The 16,635-nt window shown below is 35.9% G+C and overlaps 1 protein-coding gene across 2 annotated transcripts in view; it reads right to left on the bottom strand.

Annotated features, from left to right (window-relative positions):
• Positions 1–219: 219 nt before the first annotated feature.
• Positions 220–16,635, bottom strand: part of LOC133522728 (gamma-aminobutyric acid type B receptor subunit 1) — a 179,208-nt gene continuing 162,792 nt past the window's right edge. The window contains exons 13-16 of one of the 2 annotated variants that reach the window (XM_061858165.1): positions 15,487–15,743; positions 9,458–9,595; positions 6,490–6,565; positions 220–1,975 (exon numbers count right to left, since the gene is read on the bottom strand). In XM_061858165.1, the coding sequence (XP_061714149.1) occupies positions 1,953–1,975; positions 6,490–6,565; positions 9,458–9,595; positions 15,487–15,743 (494 nt within the window). In that variant the 3' untranslated portion in view covers positions 220–1,952. Of the gene's footprint in view, positions 1,976–2,004; positions 6,566–9,457; positions 9,596–15,486; positions 15,744–16,635 lie in introns of those variants that run through there. The other variant, XM_061858157.1, reaches the window with a different exon arrangement.

Below are 16,635 nucleotides of genomic sequence, written 5' to 3'. Positions count from 1 at the left end.
TCGCAGCAGTTTACAAATATGAAAAGTCAATCAAGCTTGATTGGTTTTTAGTTTATTCGTGGAAAGTTTAGTTTTGTCCGGGTTGCCTCTATATCCCAGTTATGAGTTTAAAATAAAACTACGAGTATCTGTGAAAAAGACATTCTCCAAAAATGCTTTCACTAAAAAAGGGTTTAGTTTGAGGCTAACGATGTGAATAAAATGAAAAAAACCCTTAAATACTTAGCTATTACAAATTTATTTCAACATAAAAAATATCTCGATCATATCGGGTTATAGCAATAGGTATATGTGTTGGACGTTACGGAGCTCTTTTAATCAACATCAACATTATTTATGTGCACTGATATATTTTATTGTAAATCAAATGTGTACCTAGTACCTACTAATTCCCCCCATTCGATTTTAAGACTGTTTTGCTGCAGGTGAAAGTAAATGATAGTGTGTAAAATACTAATCTATTTTAACATACGTAACCTAAATTATACTTAATTAAGTGGCAGTGCTGCGATAATTATTTTATTATATCTACCTGAGATCTGAGTCCTGAGTACTTTCAGGGACACGTAAATTATAATTATATTTAGGTATACAAATTCATCTAAAATAACTGAAGGAATTCATGACTGAACCAAATGAAGTAAAAATATAATAATACCTAATATTTAGTCTATGACATGAATATCACTGCAGTAGAGCTGAAGAAAGGTATACCAAGTGAACATATTAATCAACTACGAGTGGTTCGTTCGACTCTAAATGGCAATTGCGATTCATTCTCCAATAATTATGATATGTTTAAATAAACAAGAACATAAAGGTTTTAGTAGAATACAGTGTAAATAGATACAGTGGAACAAACAAGAGATAAAGATAATAGATATGGTCTTACGAGGTACAACTTGCTTAACCTATAAAGAAAGTCTAAAGTGGGAAGGCGGTCGGCTACCTCTCACCTACATTGTTCGTCAGGTACTCAACAGAGTACAGAAAGTAACAGAGATACGAGTAGGTTTATAAACGTACCACCCATTTTTGATCAATCTCTCTATTTAAGTACCTAATAATTGCATCGAATCCAACGACCACATCACATCTCAAAATTAACAGTTTTCGGTTTTGTATTTTTGTTTTAATTAACTATACTGAGCAACGATCAATATACAATAAATTTTCAACAACTTTATTGATATCTATTATTTCACATAAAATAAAGATTAGTTCCGAGCGTACGTGTATGCCAGGGTTGCCAGGCCTTATCGCATTTGAGTGTCAAAATTGTCGTATCGATGAAAAATCTCACGCCTATCAAGAAGCACTATCTAAACTTACTTGCAAAAAAAGCTTAAAAGCCGATATAGGTTTTCAAAGAAAACCATTTTTTTGTCTAATGTGCACAAAAATCTGTTTTCAATGTGAGCATTTTTGTGATAAATAATAACAGATAACAGTTTAGAGAAAATTTTGTATTGTAGCCTATCTCTGATTCAGTGGCACATTTTGCTTCAGGTACTAGACTTTTTATGTTGCATCATCAAAGGGATGAAATTATCGAACTTTTGGACTTTTGGAACGTATATCGCACCGGAGCCCAAATTATCGTATTATGCCTGGCAACCCTGACGTGTGCGTTGATAATGTGGTGTCAGGCGGTTATCAGACCTCATCGGCGATCGGCGCTGCGGCGCTGCGGCGTGGCACGCGGCACGCGGCAGCGGCGGCGTCTTCGCCCTCTCTCGCTTTTACAATTACCCCGTTCAATTAACTTCATCTAAGTTCACTCTTCGGAATCTCTTAAAAACAAATAAATATAGGTGTCTAATTATGTAAGAACACTTTAACTTCTTATTCATTGTAAAAAAAAACTGACAATCAGTGTTATGTAATAGAATACTATCTTAGGTGTATATTTATAATTATTTTTCTGCCTTTGAAGAATGCCTTGCTGGCGATCAGATGTGTTCGTCCTGTACATCTGCCAAGAAAAAAAAAAATATAATGAAAACCTATATTTTGTTGGGCAGATTATATTAACTTATAAATAAAATAAACAGATGACCATGTTTACCTTTTAACCGCCGTATATCGCAACTTTAAACTATCACAATTTATTTTCACCTCGTCTCACATACGGCGTTTAAAGGGTCCTGCATAGGTTAGTAAATTAAAAATGCAAATAAAATCAAATTGTGAAAGCTGTACATATATTATGTTCTAATCCTTTCATCCGTTGATGCAACAACAAGTTCGAATTGACTAGGCCTGGAGGTATAGCCAAGTGACACCTATTTGTATGAAACTTATAGAATGTATGGAAAAAATTACGTAACTTTTCTTTGATCTGTCACCCCGATACAGTTTTACTTTTTGATTGGCGTTAATGGATAAATGATTGGCATCTTGGCTACGGCCCCTGAGGTGCCTAGGCAATGTCGAACACGTACTCAACACTGTTCATATTATATACATGTATTCCACAGTCAAAGGCAATGAAAATAAGTAAATTTTGCTTGAAATTATATGCAAATATATTTTCATTTTTCATGACTGTATAATGCAACACAATTATTATATGTATATGTAGGTATAAGGCGTTTTAAAATAGGAATAATGAAGCTTACAAGGGTGAAAAAATGGTTAATCAAAATAATGCAAATAATTCAACGTATTTCATGAATTTACAGACTAAATCTAGCGTGCACCTGACAAATCAAACCAATATTTGAATCATAGGTATTGGAATCATGTCACTTTGCCTAGCTATCATTCGCGCGGGCGTCTCGCTTGCACTAATACATGTACAAGTCAGAGTGAAATGAACGCGCGAATGACAGCTAACTGATAAGATTCCAACTCCTGGGCAAAGGTTTTTCCCGCACGATCTTCATCCATTTCAGTTTTGAGCAATCTCCGACAAGCTGTTGAGATATACGTCCTGGTCATTCCACCATCTCCGCCTGGGCCTGCCAGCTCCTCGCCCATCATTCGGCACCAATATCGTGGCTATTTTCACCCCCCACCTCTGTGGGTAGGTACATGCGGCAGAGATGGCCGGCCTAGTCCCATTTCAGCTTGGCGGTCTTAGCTCCTACATCAGGGCTATAATATAAGGCAGGGTAGGCCCTCAGTAATGCTCGTTTTTGAGCGCAGCGTAGAATTTCAGATTCGGCCACTCCGTCTTACGCCTAGCATGATGCGATCCATTGCTCTTTGGCAAACTTTCAATTTATTTTTATTCTTTTGCGCCTTGGTGAGTGACCACGTTTCAGCACCATAGGTTAGGACAGGCAGAATACACATAATTTCAATATCATTCAAATATCGGTTTGACCAGGTGTATGTTCAAATGGCCTTTTAGAATATATTAGTCTACTTGGGCTGCTCAGAAGTCTAAAAGACTTACCTAATTAACCCATGATAATAATATAATAATTTTTGAGGTGGGCATTACTTCCTTTTAAAATTAAATTTACTACTTGGTCCTACTTACAAAAAATACCGTAACTACATAATTCCTCGAACTAAGTGTATTCCACCTTTTTTACGTTAATAAACGCGGTGTCACGTGGTACTTAAAAAAAGGAAAATATAGTTTTATTAAAGGTGCACTGTAAAGCTTCTGTAAATAATGACATCATTTTTTAAAACACTATTATACCCCTTACTATTTGCTAATAGCCAACATACAGATTAACTTTAAAAACTAATTTATAGTTTTGACAAACCAAATAAACAAAAAACATCTCAAATTTTAATCTATCCTACTCCTAATCAACGCAATGAGTGAGCATAATGTTATATGCAATTATGCATATCCTAATGAAATTATGACTATAATATCAAAATAAGTGTCAACCCTTAAGATATCAATAGCTCCATCTAGCAATAAGCATAAATTTGTTAAAACAACGATAACAACATTCATGCAAGGAAATCTCGTTACTTAGCATTTTAATGAATGTTTTACATCAATTAAATATATATATTTTTTACACAATCAAGCGACAATTATAAGTGCCGTATTGGGTAGCTAGTGAGCTCCGTCCGAAAGATATTGTTTTGTATAGATTAGAACATCTCAGTTTGTATAGGGTGCGAATATTTTGCACATTTTAAGAATGTGAGCAAGCTCGCATTCGTGGCTAGTAATCTTGTGGATCGGTGTTAATAGGTCTATATACGGGGCATTAGTGCAGCGTGAGTGCGGGGTACCATGCATGTCATGAGGTAGGTAACACAACACAAGTACCTAATCTCGAGCTACAAGGAACGGGTGACATCTTCAAACTACTTACGTTGCATGCTGCTGTATACGGCTCGACATGTGACACAACACAATATACCAGATTGTTAATTCATGATGTACCTACGGTAGGTGAAGAATCTCCCGACACACACAGTTTGGAACTTCTCATTTACAATAAATAACAACTGTAACATGAGGCAGAGTTTTACTACACACTCGAGACGCGTTTCGTAAGAAGTTCCAGGCGGGGAAGGGGGTGCGGCATAACGAGATTTGACTGCATGAATTTCAGAAAAATCACTGTCGCAAACAAGACCATTCATTTTCATACAATTTACATTTTTTAAATTTCTTTAGAATTACTTCATAAATTAAAAAAAAGATCTTATACTACCTACTTAAATCAATTATTAGCGACAGTAATTTAACGCTTAAACTATTTTTTTAATCGTAACATTTGTGCCAATAAAATATGTAAATGTGTAGGTCCTCCGAAGACAATTGGTAAATATATTTTTATAGTAACCTACGTACGAGTATAGTACTAAAATGGATGAAAACATCGTTGTAAGTAATGACAATTTGGACTGTGAAAGTCCGATAAAAAATGAGTAGAAAATAACTTAAACAGAAACTAGGTAAGTACGACGAGTCCTTGCAGGATGTCAATAAGTAATACCTACTGTCTAATGCCATATTATCATAGAATAGTGGTCATTAATCTAAATGTAGATTGTAACGCTAATTCAGTCTAATAAGGATATATGTAAACACATTAATTAGACAACACGGTAAGAACGTGCAGTAGGTATTTACACAAGACGTGAGGTAGGTGGTAGGTACAGAGGGGATGACTTCAACGTTTTCACAAAATATGAGCGATTAGGTACAGAGGGTCCTCTAAAATACTCCATGGCTTAATAATGCATTAGATATCGTCGAAAAATGCAAGACTTAGTTAAATAAAAAAATATTTAAGCCACGAGTATTTAATTTAGATTAGCTTTTTTAATTAGCTATATTCCTTTGTGCAGCAAATTATTCACAGTGAACGTGTTTAAGTAACCCGCAACACACGGCCGAGTGAGTGGAATTTGGTAAGAGTATTATGGAGCTCTTGTCTTTATACCAATAGAAAAAAATGAGACGCATATTCATATATACGACTCTATGGCGGCTTAGTAGCGTCATACTTTAATATAAAAGTTGCGTATATCAAATTGTTACGATGTAAGAACATTTTATTTATTTTATTTCAGTTTGTACTAATTGTCTTACGGATTTCAAATCAAATTCAAATGAAAAAAGAATTCACTTCTCGGCTAGTCAATTTTTTAATTCTAATTTGACATTTGGAGGTCCTGGGTGCCTCGCAAAGATGTCAATCGTTTGCGCTACGACAACGAAACGCTATCTGTCTCTCTATCTCAATAATTTGTAAGAGTGATAGTGAGACAGAAAGGGTTCCGCTGGCGTAGCGCAAACTACTGACCTCTTAGCTAGGTGTTCGAGCGGTTCTGTCGTCGAACAGCCAGCGCACGTCTATTCGTTAAAGAATTATAGTTATTCATTATACAAGCTGTTGAGTACGGAGTCTGTAGGTGTGGTTGACGTCCATTTGTCTTTAAACAATAAAAATGACGTCCGTCGGGAATGTGTACGTAAGGCACCTATTAAAATTGTTTATTTACCGAAATTGCCTATAAAAACAATGAGGGTATCAGACATACTTAATAATTATTTAAAAAAAAGTGTTCGGATTGATAAAAAAACACCTCGTGTCAGGTATTTTAAGAACAGGACCTAATTTTCATATTAATTAATGGTTCTAAAACAGGATTATTTTATGAAACTAATTGAACGAAACATCCACCAGACGCAGCAAAATAGTTGAATACAAATTAGTGTTGCCTTATGGAGAGCTGACAAAATGCATAGTAGAGAAACTTGCACGCGTCTATTTATTTGCATCGCCAATCGCCATGCAAATTGTTTTATTGGAATTTGAGACAACGGTGCTTCAGACGTAAAATTTAATGTTTGTAGGTAATTTACGTCTAAACGAGAAGCTCAAGTTGCGACGGTCATCATAATCATTTTGCTGCCTCTAGAAGAGTAGATTTAGAGGTAGCTTTCGGAAAATTCGGGGTCGGATACTGAAGCTCGCGAGGAGCGCGTGTAATTGGTGGAGGTGCCGTAGTCGGAGGTGGCGGTGGCCAGGTCCGCGAACACGACGGCCGTACCTTGCGTCACGCCGTCCGCCGCCGCCGCCTCCCGCTCCGACAACTTCTGTTTCAGCACTCGGATGCGGTCCTCTTTCTGCAACAAACACTAAACGTGTATCTTAACTGCCGATAGTAATGGTGAAATTGTACAACAGTCAACTAAACAAAACAATAATTTGCTTAGTTTCCTGCATAATTAAACGTTTTGTATAATCCAATCTTTGCAATTGACCATTGTAGTTTTTATAAATAAAGATAATTGTCAAGGCATATGGCGTATGCTCCGAATATGATGAATAAGGTATTTTAAGTATTTCATGAAATCGGTGATAAATGGCACTGACGGTTGTGCACGTGACGGTTTCGGATAACGACCGGACGACAGAGCTAATTAGTAGATTAGAGTAGGGTAACCCACGGTATAAATATTTTTTTAACAGCCCATGGCGTAGAGCGTGCACTCGCCCGTGACTGAATGACTGAACGTGACGATAAAAGTGTGTTAAAGACACAAAACAACTCTATAGTACACTTGCATGAAAAAGTTTAGATACTGGTACCTCATGTTAAGCATTACACCATTCACTTACATGAAAAAGTTTATATGTTAAAAGTAAGACTAAGAATAACTGTTAAATGCCAGATTGTACCTACGAACTTTACACAGCCCTGATGTAATAGTTGGGAACTAATCGCCGTCTCAGAGGAGGCATCATCTTAGTAAGTGAGTTACGTTGACGTTTGAAAAAACGTTCATTTTACTTTTGGTCCATTCATATGATATCAATTACAATTCGGCATTATGGAAAATATTATAACTTAATTTATTGTATATTAACCATAACTATGCAATTATTATTACAATTATTTATTATTATAAGAATAAAGTAAAATAAGTTTCCTGTGCATATGGTGCTACTTTACCGCCCTAGTAGGATTGCTAGCGCTGTACGTTCTTATGTCGAAAATTAAAAGGGCCACATGTAGTGTGAAACGTTGTACAATACACTTGTATCGTAACTTACTAATACTTTCCTACTAGTCAAATCAGTTCCTTTTCTCGAACTATTAAACCGATTAGCCACTATGGAATTTATATGAAAACTGCACAAGTGACGTCACGGTCAAGTCACTTACTTTTTTAGTTCTATCCGATTTATTAAATAGAAATTATATCAAAATTAACTGCTGTCACGGTTTTCTAGTAAATATGTGGTCCTTTATTTCGAGTTTAGTGTGAAATAATTTATTTTAAATACAGACAACATCTCAATTTGGAACAAAAACAAATTCCATACGTTTTTTTAAAAGCTCCTACATAACTCTTATAATAATATAAAAATAAACAATAGCTGTGGTCACACGTCAATTGCGTAAAATAATTTCAAGTATGTTAATATCCAGGGAAGAAAATGGGGACTACGATTGTATGGAGAAGTGGTCGTTCCCTTTCGTCGTCAAGATTAATTTATAAGCCATTTAATTTTAATTAAACTTATTTGAACCACCCCCAAACCCCATTTCTAAACGATACAGCGGTTTGTAGAATAACACGAGTACTTATCGCTGGCATCGGAAAACCGAAAATCGTGATCTGCCTCTCTACCGCTCTTGCATATTTGAGAGGCGGATAACGATTTTCGATTTTTCAATGTTGGCGGTAGGCCACCTTTGGATCGGGTTGAAACCTTATGTTGTTGATATTACACTTACATTCCTTAGCTATTCACACCCACAAATTAATCCATACATACATAATATAATACTCACTTCACATAAATACTTTCACTTACATACAACTTACTGAGACCTTGTTTGAAAATCTTGTAACCGTCAGCTACCTACAAGCTGGCGCGGACCGAATATACACACGAATAAACTGTAAAGATACGCCAATGTTAGCGACTTTATTTGCGTGAACACTAGTTTTAGTAGCATCAAAGATACATTGATCAAGATATTATATATAATCTAAGACAATTGCGTGCTTCGAATTTGACAGGTATACGAGATAGCGCTGTGCAGCTCCATACATTTCGCGGTGCGCTCTGATTGTCAAAAGTTGACTTTTGAATGTCAAACTAAGGGGCATATTTTTTACTTAGACTTTACCTCTCTATTACAATTGTTGGTAGCATGTAAAGTATTTGTCTGTGCCGCTGATTTGGCGGTGCAGCTCACGTCGCGTTGCGGTCATATGTGTCCGCACTCATTTAGGATAACAGAGCCACGTACACGTGTATATTTCCGCCTTAAAACGTGAGGCTATTATAACATTTATTAAATTTATATAGGTATATGTGCAGTGTTCTTAAAAACGAAGCAATCACATGACACAAAAAAATACTTAGAAGGATCAAGACAACATTAAAGGCAAAAATGTATACGTGCTTTCCAATTTAATATTACGGCTTACGGCAAATGGCGAAACAAATCTCATCGGTTTTCTTTAAGAAACGTTTTTCGTGAACATAATATTTGTTTAGTAAAATCTCATACCAATAAGGCGTTGAGGAAAAAATAATGTAAAACAGGTAAGGTGTAAATCGAAATACCTGTGATTGCAAAAATGTCTTGTTTCTTATTGGAAATATTTTCCACTTAACTTGTCAAACAAAAATAAAAACATTAAATTGTTATAAATCCTAAATGGTAAGTCAAAATTTTAAAAAAGATTAATTAAACTATCGGGTAAAATAACGGATATTTTTTTTCAATACCACGCGCCGTAGTTTGTTAACGTTGTAAGTATAAGAACTAGGAGCTGAATTCTGGATCTGGGGCCACGCCACTCCACTCACAGTACGTGGGGCACCTAATTCCCACGACCTTAAGCTACCTGCGTAATGAGATCGTGCAGCTCCTCATTCTCTTTGACAAGATTGCGGTCACGTTCCTCGTCGTTTTCGAGACAGAACTGGTAGGACGGCTGCTCCCTACGCGCAGATCAGTCACCTCTGCCAGATGACTTGCGGGCTTCAGTTACCTGCGTAATGAGCTTCTGTAGCTCCTCGTTCTCTTTGACGAGCTCGCGGTAGCGCTCCTCGTCGGCGGGCGCCGAGCCGGAGCCGGAGCCGCGGCCGCTCTCCGCGCGCTCCGTGGGGTGCCGGATCACCTCGATCACCTGCACGACCTTCAATATAACTAACACATTTCAAAATTATATACTTCAACGGAAATAATCCTAACTAAACCCTTTTTGTATGTAGTTGTGTACAGTTTTCAAAAACATATTAAAAATAACTTGTAATGGACAAGTATTTATGTTTAATATCTACTTAATTGCTTTGGGGCTTAAGTAGTTGTGATACCGGGCACAGAAATACATATAATGTGTAATTTTCAACCGTCTACTTTTTGAATTGCATGAGATAAATAGATCCAGCTAAAAGACAGTTATTAAAAAAGAATCAAGTACTTAAAATTTAAAAATCCTTTTATTTAATCTTTCCTTTAAAAATTATTTGTAGTTTTACATGTATGTAAAATGTATAATTGTTGGTGCAATAAAGAATATTTACTTACTTACTTAATCTAGACTTGGCATTTTTCAATGATTAATAATAAGACAAGAGGCCTTTTCATCTGTGTGAGATGTTTTAAGCAGCATCCTGGAAACGACACTTGCGTTTGTGGCTGTATAGCTCTATGCGAGAGAGGATCCCACGTCCTCACACGCGGCAGATGTATGTTCCCCCAGGTGGGCGAGGATTGGAGGCCTGCTCGTGGCGCCTAAAGCATTTCTTTTTTAATCAGGCATCGTCGAGCTTATATTGACCATCACGACGTCGCTACATGGGTCGGTCTTCGGCCAGTTTTTGCCATTAGTTACATGAGATATTAAAGGCAACCATATCACGATTGACGCAATCTTTGAATGACTAAGTATTGCCGTTTAATCTTACTTGTTATCCGAAAAGGGTTGACATGGCTCTTTACACGGCATGATGGGCGAGTTTGGTACACGTTGAGCCTCATTGTGAACGATTACGTTTAGAAATCCTGGCACTACGCATTGTTTGAAGTTTGAAGGTCTGCTACGACTTTAGTTACTTACAAAACAAAGTGTTTATCAAGCGGGGGTCGTAACCGGTACGAGTACCTATTTATAATTTTTGGAATATTATCTTAAATATCGTTCATCTTTTCTGTTTTTATTAGAAAATTGCCGTGTGTTAGCCTCAATCTATTAAATTAATGATTTAAAGAAAAAAAGGTCAGGGTTTACGATTAACCGAAATCATTAATTGTATGAAGGATATAGGCACGCCGCATCCGACCCAAGAATCAAAGTTTATATTTTGCCTAAAAATATATATTTTATTATCTGGCAAACCAATTTGTCTGAAGAAAATCGTCTCTTTTTGAAAAAAACTAAAACGCGAAAAACAAGTCGCATTGCGCTAAAGGCGAATAAAAAAAAGTTACGAGTATGGCTTTCGGACGAAACTTAATTTAAAGGATGTGTGCGGTATTGTAGTTTTTGTATATATGTAATATATATTATAGAATATATATGTATTTAGTTATATATGTATGTATATATTTGTTGTAGGTCATATACCATTGCATGTATATTGTAGGTTTTTTTGCGTCACTTTGTACGGGACGGATGTCTACCGTCTTCAATCTCTAATTAGCCACATGCATGAAGTTTAAATTTGAACCGAATCATATTTATTCGGATGATTGTTACCGTTATAGCATGTTACAAATGTATTTCCGTTATTACATTATCATTTAATTGCTTAAAATAATAAATAAAAAGTACAAAAATTGCGTGCGAAATGCTAATGAGCGAAACGCAATGCCATTGGTCGAAACGTCACGTGACTCTTCAGACAGATTTGTTGCTTTGTTCTGCGTCGCATTGATTTTGAAAGAAATCTAGTATAAAAATGTATTTTCATCGCGATTTAGCAATTCAAAATAGTTATATCTCAAACATCGGTTATTTTCGACTAATTCTAGATAATCGCTTGTTGGAGTTTCAATACACTTTATTACCTATTTAAATTTACACTTATTTACATACAACACGTCGATCAAATGTTTTATCGACAGCTACACACTAGTTTGTAGTTAGTAACACAAAATCACGAATGCTTTTGCATTATTGTATGTAGGTATGTAGATGCATGTATCATTTATTGTATATTTTATTATGTCTATCACCCCTAAAACTTGAGTTAACTTATTCTTAATAATTACAATTCCGAAAACAGTACATCCAAGTATTTTCCTCTCATCCCAATCTCTTTTTCACCCAGGTTTTCTGTTTCTTTTTTTTTTAATTTTTGCATTCCCGCCAATAGGCAAAGACCCGCCAACAATGCCAACTTCAGAACTAATCAGCCAAACAAATTGTCATTGAAACACACCCAATTTGTTAGTACAAAACATAGACATACAATATAACGTACAAAAACGCAAGAAATCCAAATTTTCTATGGGAAGTCAACTCTTGCCTATATTTTTTTATTGGGTGTGCCAGAATATCATATTTATTTAGGTATTAAGGTCTCCTGGAACGCATTAGTCTGCTGCGTGTTTGGGGGATTTTTTTTTATTTGAGCTCTTGAATGCTATCATAAATCTAAAATTGGTATTAAAATCGTGTGCGTATGGACGGTAATAGATGAGATTGACGCCAATTTATTTTATGATCAAATGGGTCAATTAGATCATCCCGTCTGAACGGGCCTTAAGAACCCGCAAATTGCAAATTGTATATACTAATTAAAAATATATATTTTTTAAAAGTTTTGTGCAAGTGCAAGGTTGGACTAAAGAATATGCGGTTCTATATTGTATATAAATTCGTAAATACTTAGTTAAATTTAATGAATATAAGTAATATACAGGCTTCATACCTACTACTAACTTCCGAAGATTATGGCCCAGCCGAAAAGGTAAGAAGTAATTTGTTACCAAATCTATTGAAATCTACAAACAAAATTGGTTTACTCTTTATATATATTTCGATTTAACAGTTATTAGAAAAAATATAGAGTGCTGTTTGTTGTACATTGTGAGCAGCACTTTTATTTATTGTATGCTTTGGCGAAAGATAATGCCTATAGAATGGGATTTAGGTTTATCCATGGTATTTAAAAACAATTAAAACGAATAATTAGTCTCGAGTAGCTGAAATACACGAACAACATTAGTAACAAATGTCAGTTATGTCATGTCTGATGAGTGACGTCATCGGCTCTGTAGAATTGGCGCCAAAAATTATAAGTATATGCGTTTCAACCGCTCAAAATTTTTCAACATTTTAAATATTTTTTAAATATAAGTATAGATTATAAAAGTATTTTTATTTTTCCGGTGTTCAACCGATATGAATAATGATTAAAAAAAACATGCATGAGGCTAATTCTCCCTCAATTGCTCAAAGGTTTACTGGAAGAGATCATTTAAAGGGATAAGTTCGCAATTGAACTGATGAGTGTTTTTTTCCTGTTTTGTTTTCATTTTTGTACAATAAAGAGTTCTACTACTACTACTACTACTACAAGTTTAGTAGGAAGGTACCTACCTATCTTACAATTAGTCTACAAACAATCGCTATCCAAATCTTCTCATTAATCGTTCCCGACTGTTTAAATTTGCATGTATGGCTTATCTGTGCTATTATCTCTATAAATATAAAAATTACAAGCAACGTAACCCCAGTTTACGCTAAGATCTAGAAATAATAACAAAATATTGCTTTGCTAATTATATTGCTTTCCCGCTCGCACAGTGGCATTGAACCCCGACTCATGGGCGGGACAGCAATATAATTACGTGTGATATGGAAAGGAACAGGCGACTCGATGTACGAAATTCTTTGTGCTTAGCGTCCTTACTTTAATCTGCGAAATAATAACGCGCTATTAACCCGCTATACTTACTTGCATATTTTTGCATCTACTTAATATAATACACCACCACCAAAAGTACACAACTCGACGCGTGTACCGCCTCCTTACGAGTCGTCATCATGAGATCTGGATAACTTATTTGGCGGTAGGAGAGTGGTTTAATTGCATCCAAAAATAATTACCCACGCAAGCACTAATTGAATAGCATGTTATTATTTCGCAGATTTGACAAGCAATATTTTTGTTTTGGATTTCCGCAAAGTAACTTCTGATTCTATTAATTAGGTTTTTATGAAAATTCATTTTTTGTAGAGTAATGGAGTGTCGCTACGCTCGAGGTTCAATTTTGGAATCTTTCGCTTGCTCGGGTATCAATATTAGCTCGACCGGTTAAACAACAACTATGCCCCTTTGTAAAAAATAACTATTTCAAAGCCATAATTATAATAACATTAATAAGAGTCAGCTGTCAGATGATGTTTTCTGTTATGAAAGGCCAGGTCAAGAGCATCCTAAGCCGGCGAGCGTGCATGAGGAATGTTATGAAAGTGAAGGAAGCGAAAGAGGTATGTCTGGATCGTAGCAAGTAGAAATCTGTGGTCTCCGCCTACATCTCCGGGATGCGGGCCGGCATGGTTATATATATATATGTATGTTTTCGGTTCACGTCAGGAGAGTTTTCTAATATGCGGATGCTCGTAGGGTATTAAATTAAATATGAATACATTATAACCAATAAAGGAATTGTCAGGAACACGTTGGGAGCTCCTCATCGGCGCCAATCTGCGCATCCAATCTCTTAATTAAAAACTGTTACCGCCTGCAGCGGTCATGAAATTGGCTATCAATTAACAGCGTAAAATATGAAAACGTACCTCGGTGCCCATGCCTTTAATGTATAAAATTATGCTTTTTATCCACATGAATTGATTTATTTTGAAGGCTCTGTATCTTTACAATATAATGTACGAGTACGTACACATAACAATAGGGAGCGTGCATGAACTATAGGAGGCAGCACAGGAGCCGTCAGATTTTTGGCGCGAGGCGTAAATGTGATGTTTTTTGTTCCGATGGAGCCCACAAGATGGCAGAACCTACTATGCACAAGAAAACACTTGACGTGTAAATGTGCCTGTTTATGGTTCCGATTCAGACCACAAGATGGCAGACCCTCCAACGCGCACGGTCCCTATACAAACACACAGAAACGTACGTACCATAGTCACTTGACTATGGTAAGTTTTAGTCATAGAGAAAAAAAATTGACATTTCTCTATGGTTTTAAAAATGATAAGTTTTGGCACATTTCCAGCTGAAAGTACAATTTATAAACCTAAAATTGTTCAATCAATCCACCAACAGTCAATTTTACATTGACAATGAAAAACACCGTAAAAGTGTGCCAAGTCAAATACCAGCCCATTTGTTGGCGACGGCCTAATTGAATCCTGAACGAAGAGAAGGATTCTAAAATTGAGGATTCAAGACCGTGTTAACGCACAAGGTGGAAATAATTTTGCGCCTGCAAACGTCAATTATTGTAATAAGCACATATTATTGCATAAGCTAAATTATTGCTTGTATTGTTACTTAACCCAATAGCAATGAAAACGTGTCATTTCGTATGGGTATGTTCATGCAAGTAGGTTCTTACTGTTATTTTGGGTAGCTATTAAGAGGGCTCACAATTAGTTTTTAATATCAGTAACCGATAGAAAACGGTTCTTATAAAAATAATCCTTATCGACAAGGCCGATATACTTAGTCTAATCTTTAGAGCAGTAACAAAAAGCTTTTATACCTAGTTCATTAAAACAGTAATCCTGGTTGAAGTTTACAAACTTTGCGGTAAGCCACCTTTGAAGTAAAAGCCACGTGTAGGTACCTACATAATGAACGCGACTTAAATTTTAAGATTTTTCTTTTTATAAAAACTCACTCCGTTTAGCGTTTAATAGTAAGTTTAAGAGGGTTTTTCGTATTTTTGGCTACCATTTTTTTTACATAAATCAATATTATGCATCTGCATAATATTATAAAGTTGCTGCATAAAATATAAGACTATAATGAATATTATTCGAGTTACATATGAATTCGAATCATTCATTTGCATAGCTAACAAGAACCGTATAAAGCTTACCTTAGGAACAAATATCAGTGCCATACTCAGGAAACAGCAGAAAACGATCGCCAACGAGACGAAGGCGAAGGAGGCGTCCTGCTGCGAGGCGATGACCAGCGTGACGGGCGCGGTGATGAGGCACAGCACCACCACGTTGTAGATGCTCATCCCCACGTAGCGAGAGTCGTTGATCTGCCGCACCTTCACGGATCGCGTCTCGTAGGCCAGGAATAGCCCAAATACCAGCACCAGGCCTTTGTAGCCGTACATCAGTCCTACGTAAAAAAAAATTGAACTTAAATAATGTATTTGGTGGAAATTAAAAACTTTTGAATTGATCGCTAGAGTATACTTTGGTCGACGCCTGGGTTAAGAGCGATAGAGCCAATTAATAGTTAGTATGTACCTAAATAGAGATGGTGGCTTGTATATCAGGCAGCCTCAAATATATTTGAGTTAACATGTAAATAAACATGATTATATATATGATTTTCAAAAATGAATGATACCCAATATTAGCAAGTTATTGTGTCATTTCAGGATTGGAAACGAATGTAAGCAGGTCCCAATTATAACAACAGATTTTTAACACATTTAATAGAGTGTGCCTATCTTAACGACCAAAGGCAATTTAAAATCACTTCAGATTCAGCAGTTTGAAGCTTACTAATAAATCTGATATTTTCTCTAAAAAAAATATTAATAAATGACTTAATATGTAATTTACTGCTTACATCAAAACTCATCTCGCATAGGTTAATACTGTCAAGGTTTTGGGTAATGGCTGTAAATTTCTAAAGTTGTTGGAGTTTTATTAAAACGTAAATCATCGTTGGGGGTATTTAATGGCTGTTAAAAGATAAACGAGCCTCACTCTGTTCACTTGTTTAGATCTGACTTCGCGTTGTAGTGTAGCTATTCGACAGGAGGTAGCTGACTGTTTTGTTTATAATTTTGTACCTTAACCACTAATTTAATATACCTAATGTATTAGAAGACGACATCAGACCTACATATGTAAGAAAAATGTATTAACCAAGTTTTCACCAAGGCACTTTGTGAAATCTGATTCTAACAAAAAATTACACAGTTAAAACCAAGATCATTCAGAAAACTGGTATTAACTACCGTTTCAGTTTTAGGTGAAGGTGTATCTCTTGGATGTAG

The sequence above is a fragment of the Cydia pomonella genome, chromosome 1 (assembly GCF_033807575.1).
Source record: "Cydia pomonella isolate Wapato2018A chromosome 1, ilCydPomo1, whole genome shotgun sequence".
Lineage (NCBI taxonomy): Eukaryota > Metazoa > Arthropoda > Insecta > Lepidoptera > Tortricidae > Cydia > Cydia pomonella.
The sequence above is the reverse complement of the archived record's forward strand: the minus strand, read 5'-3'. Positions and strand labels throughout refer to the sequence as shown.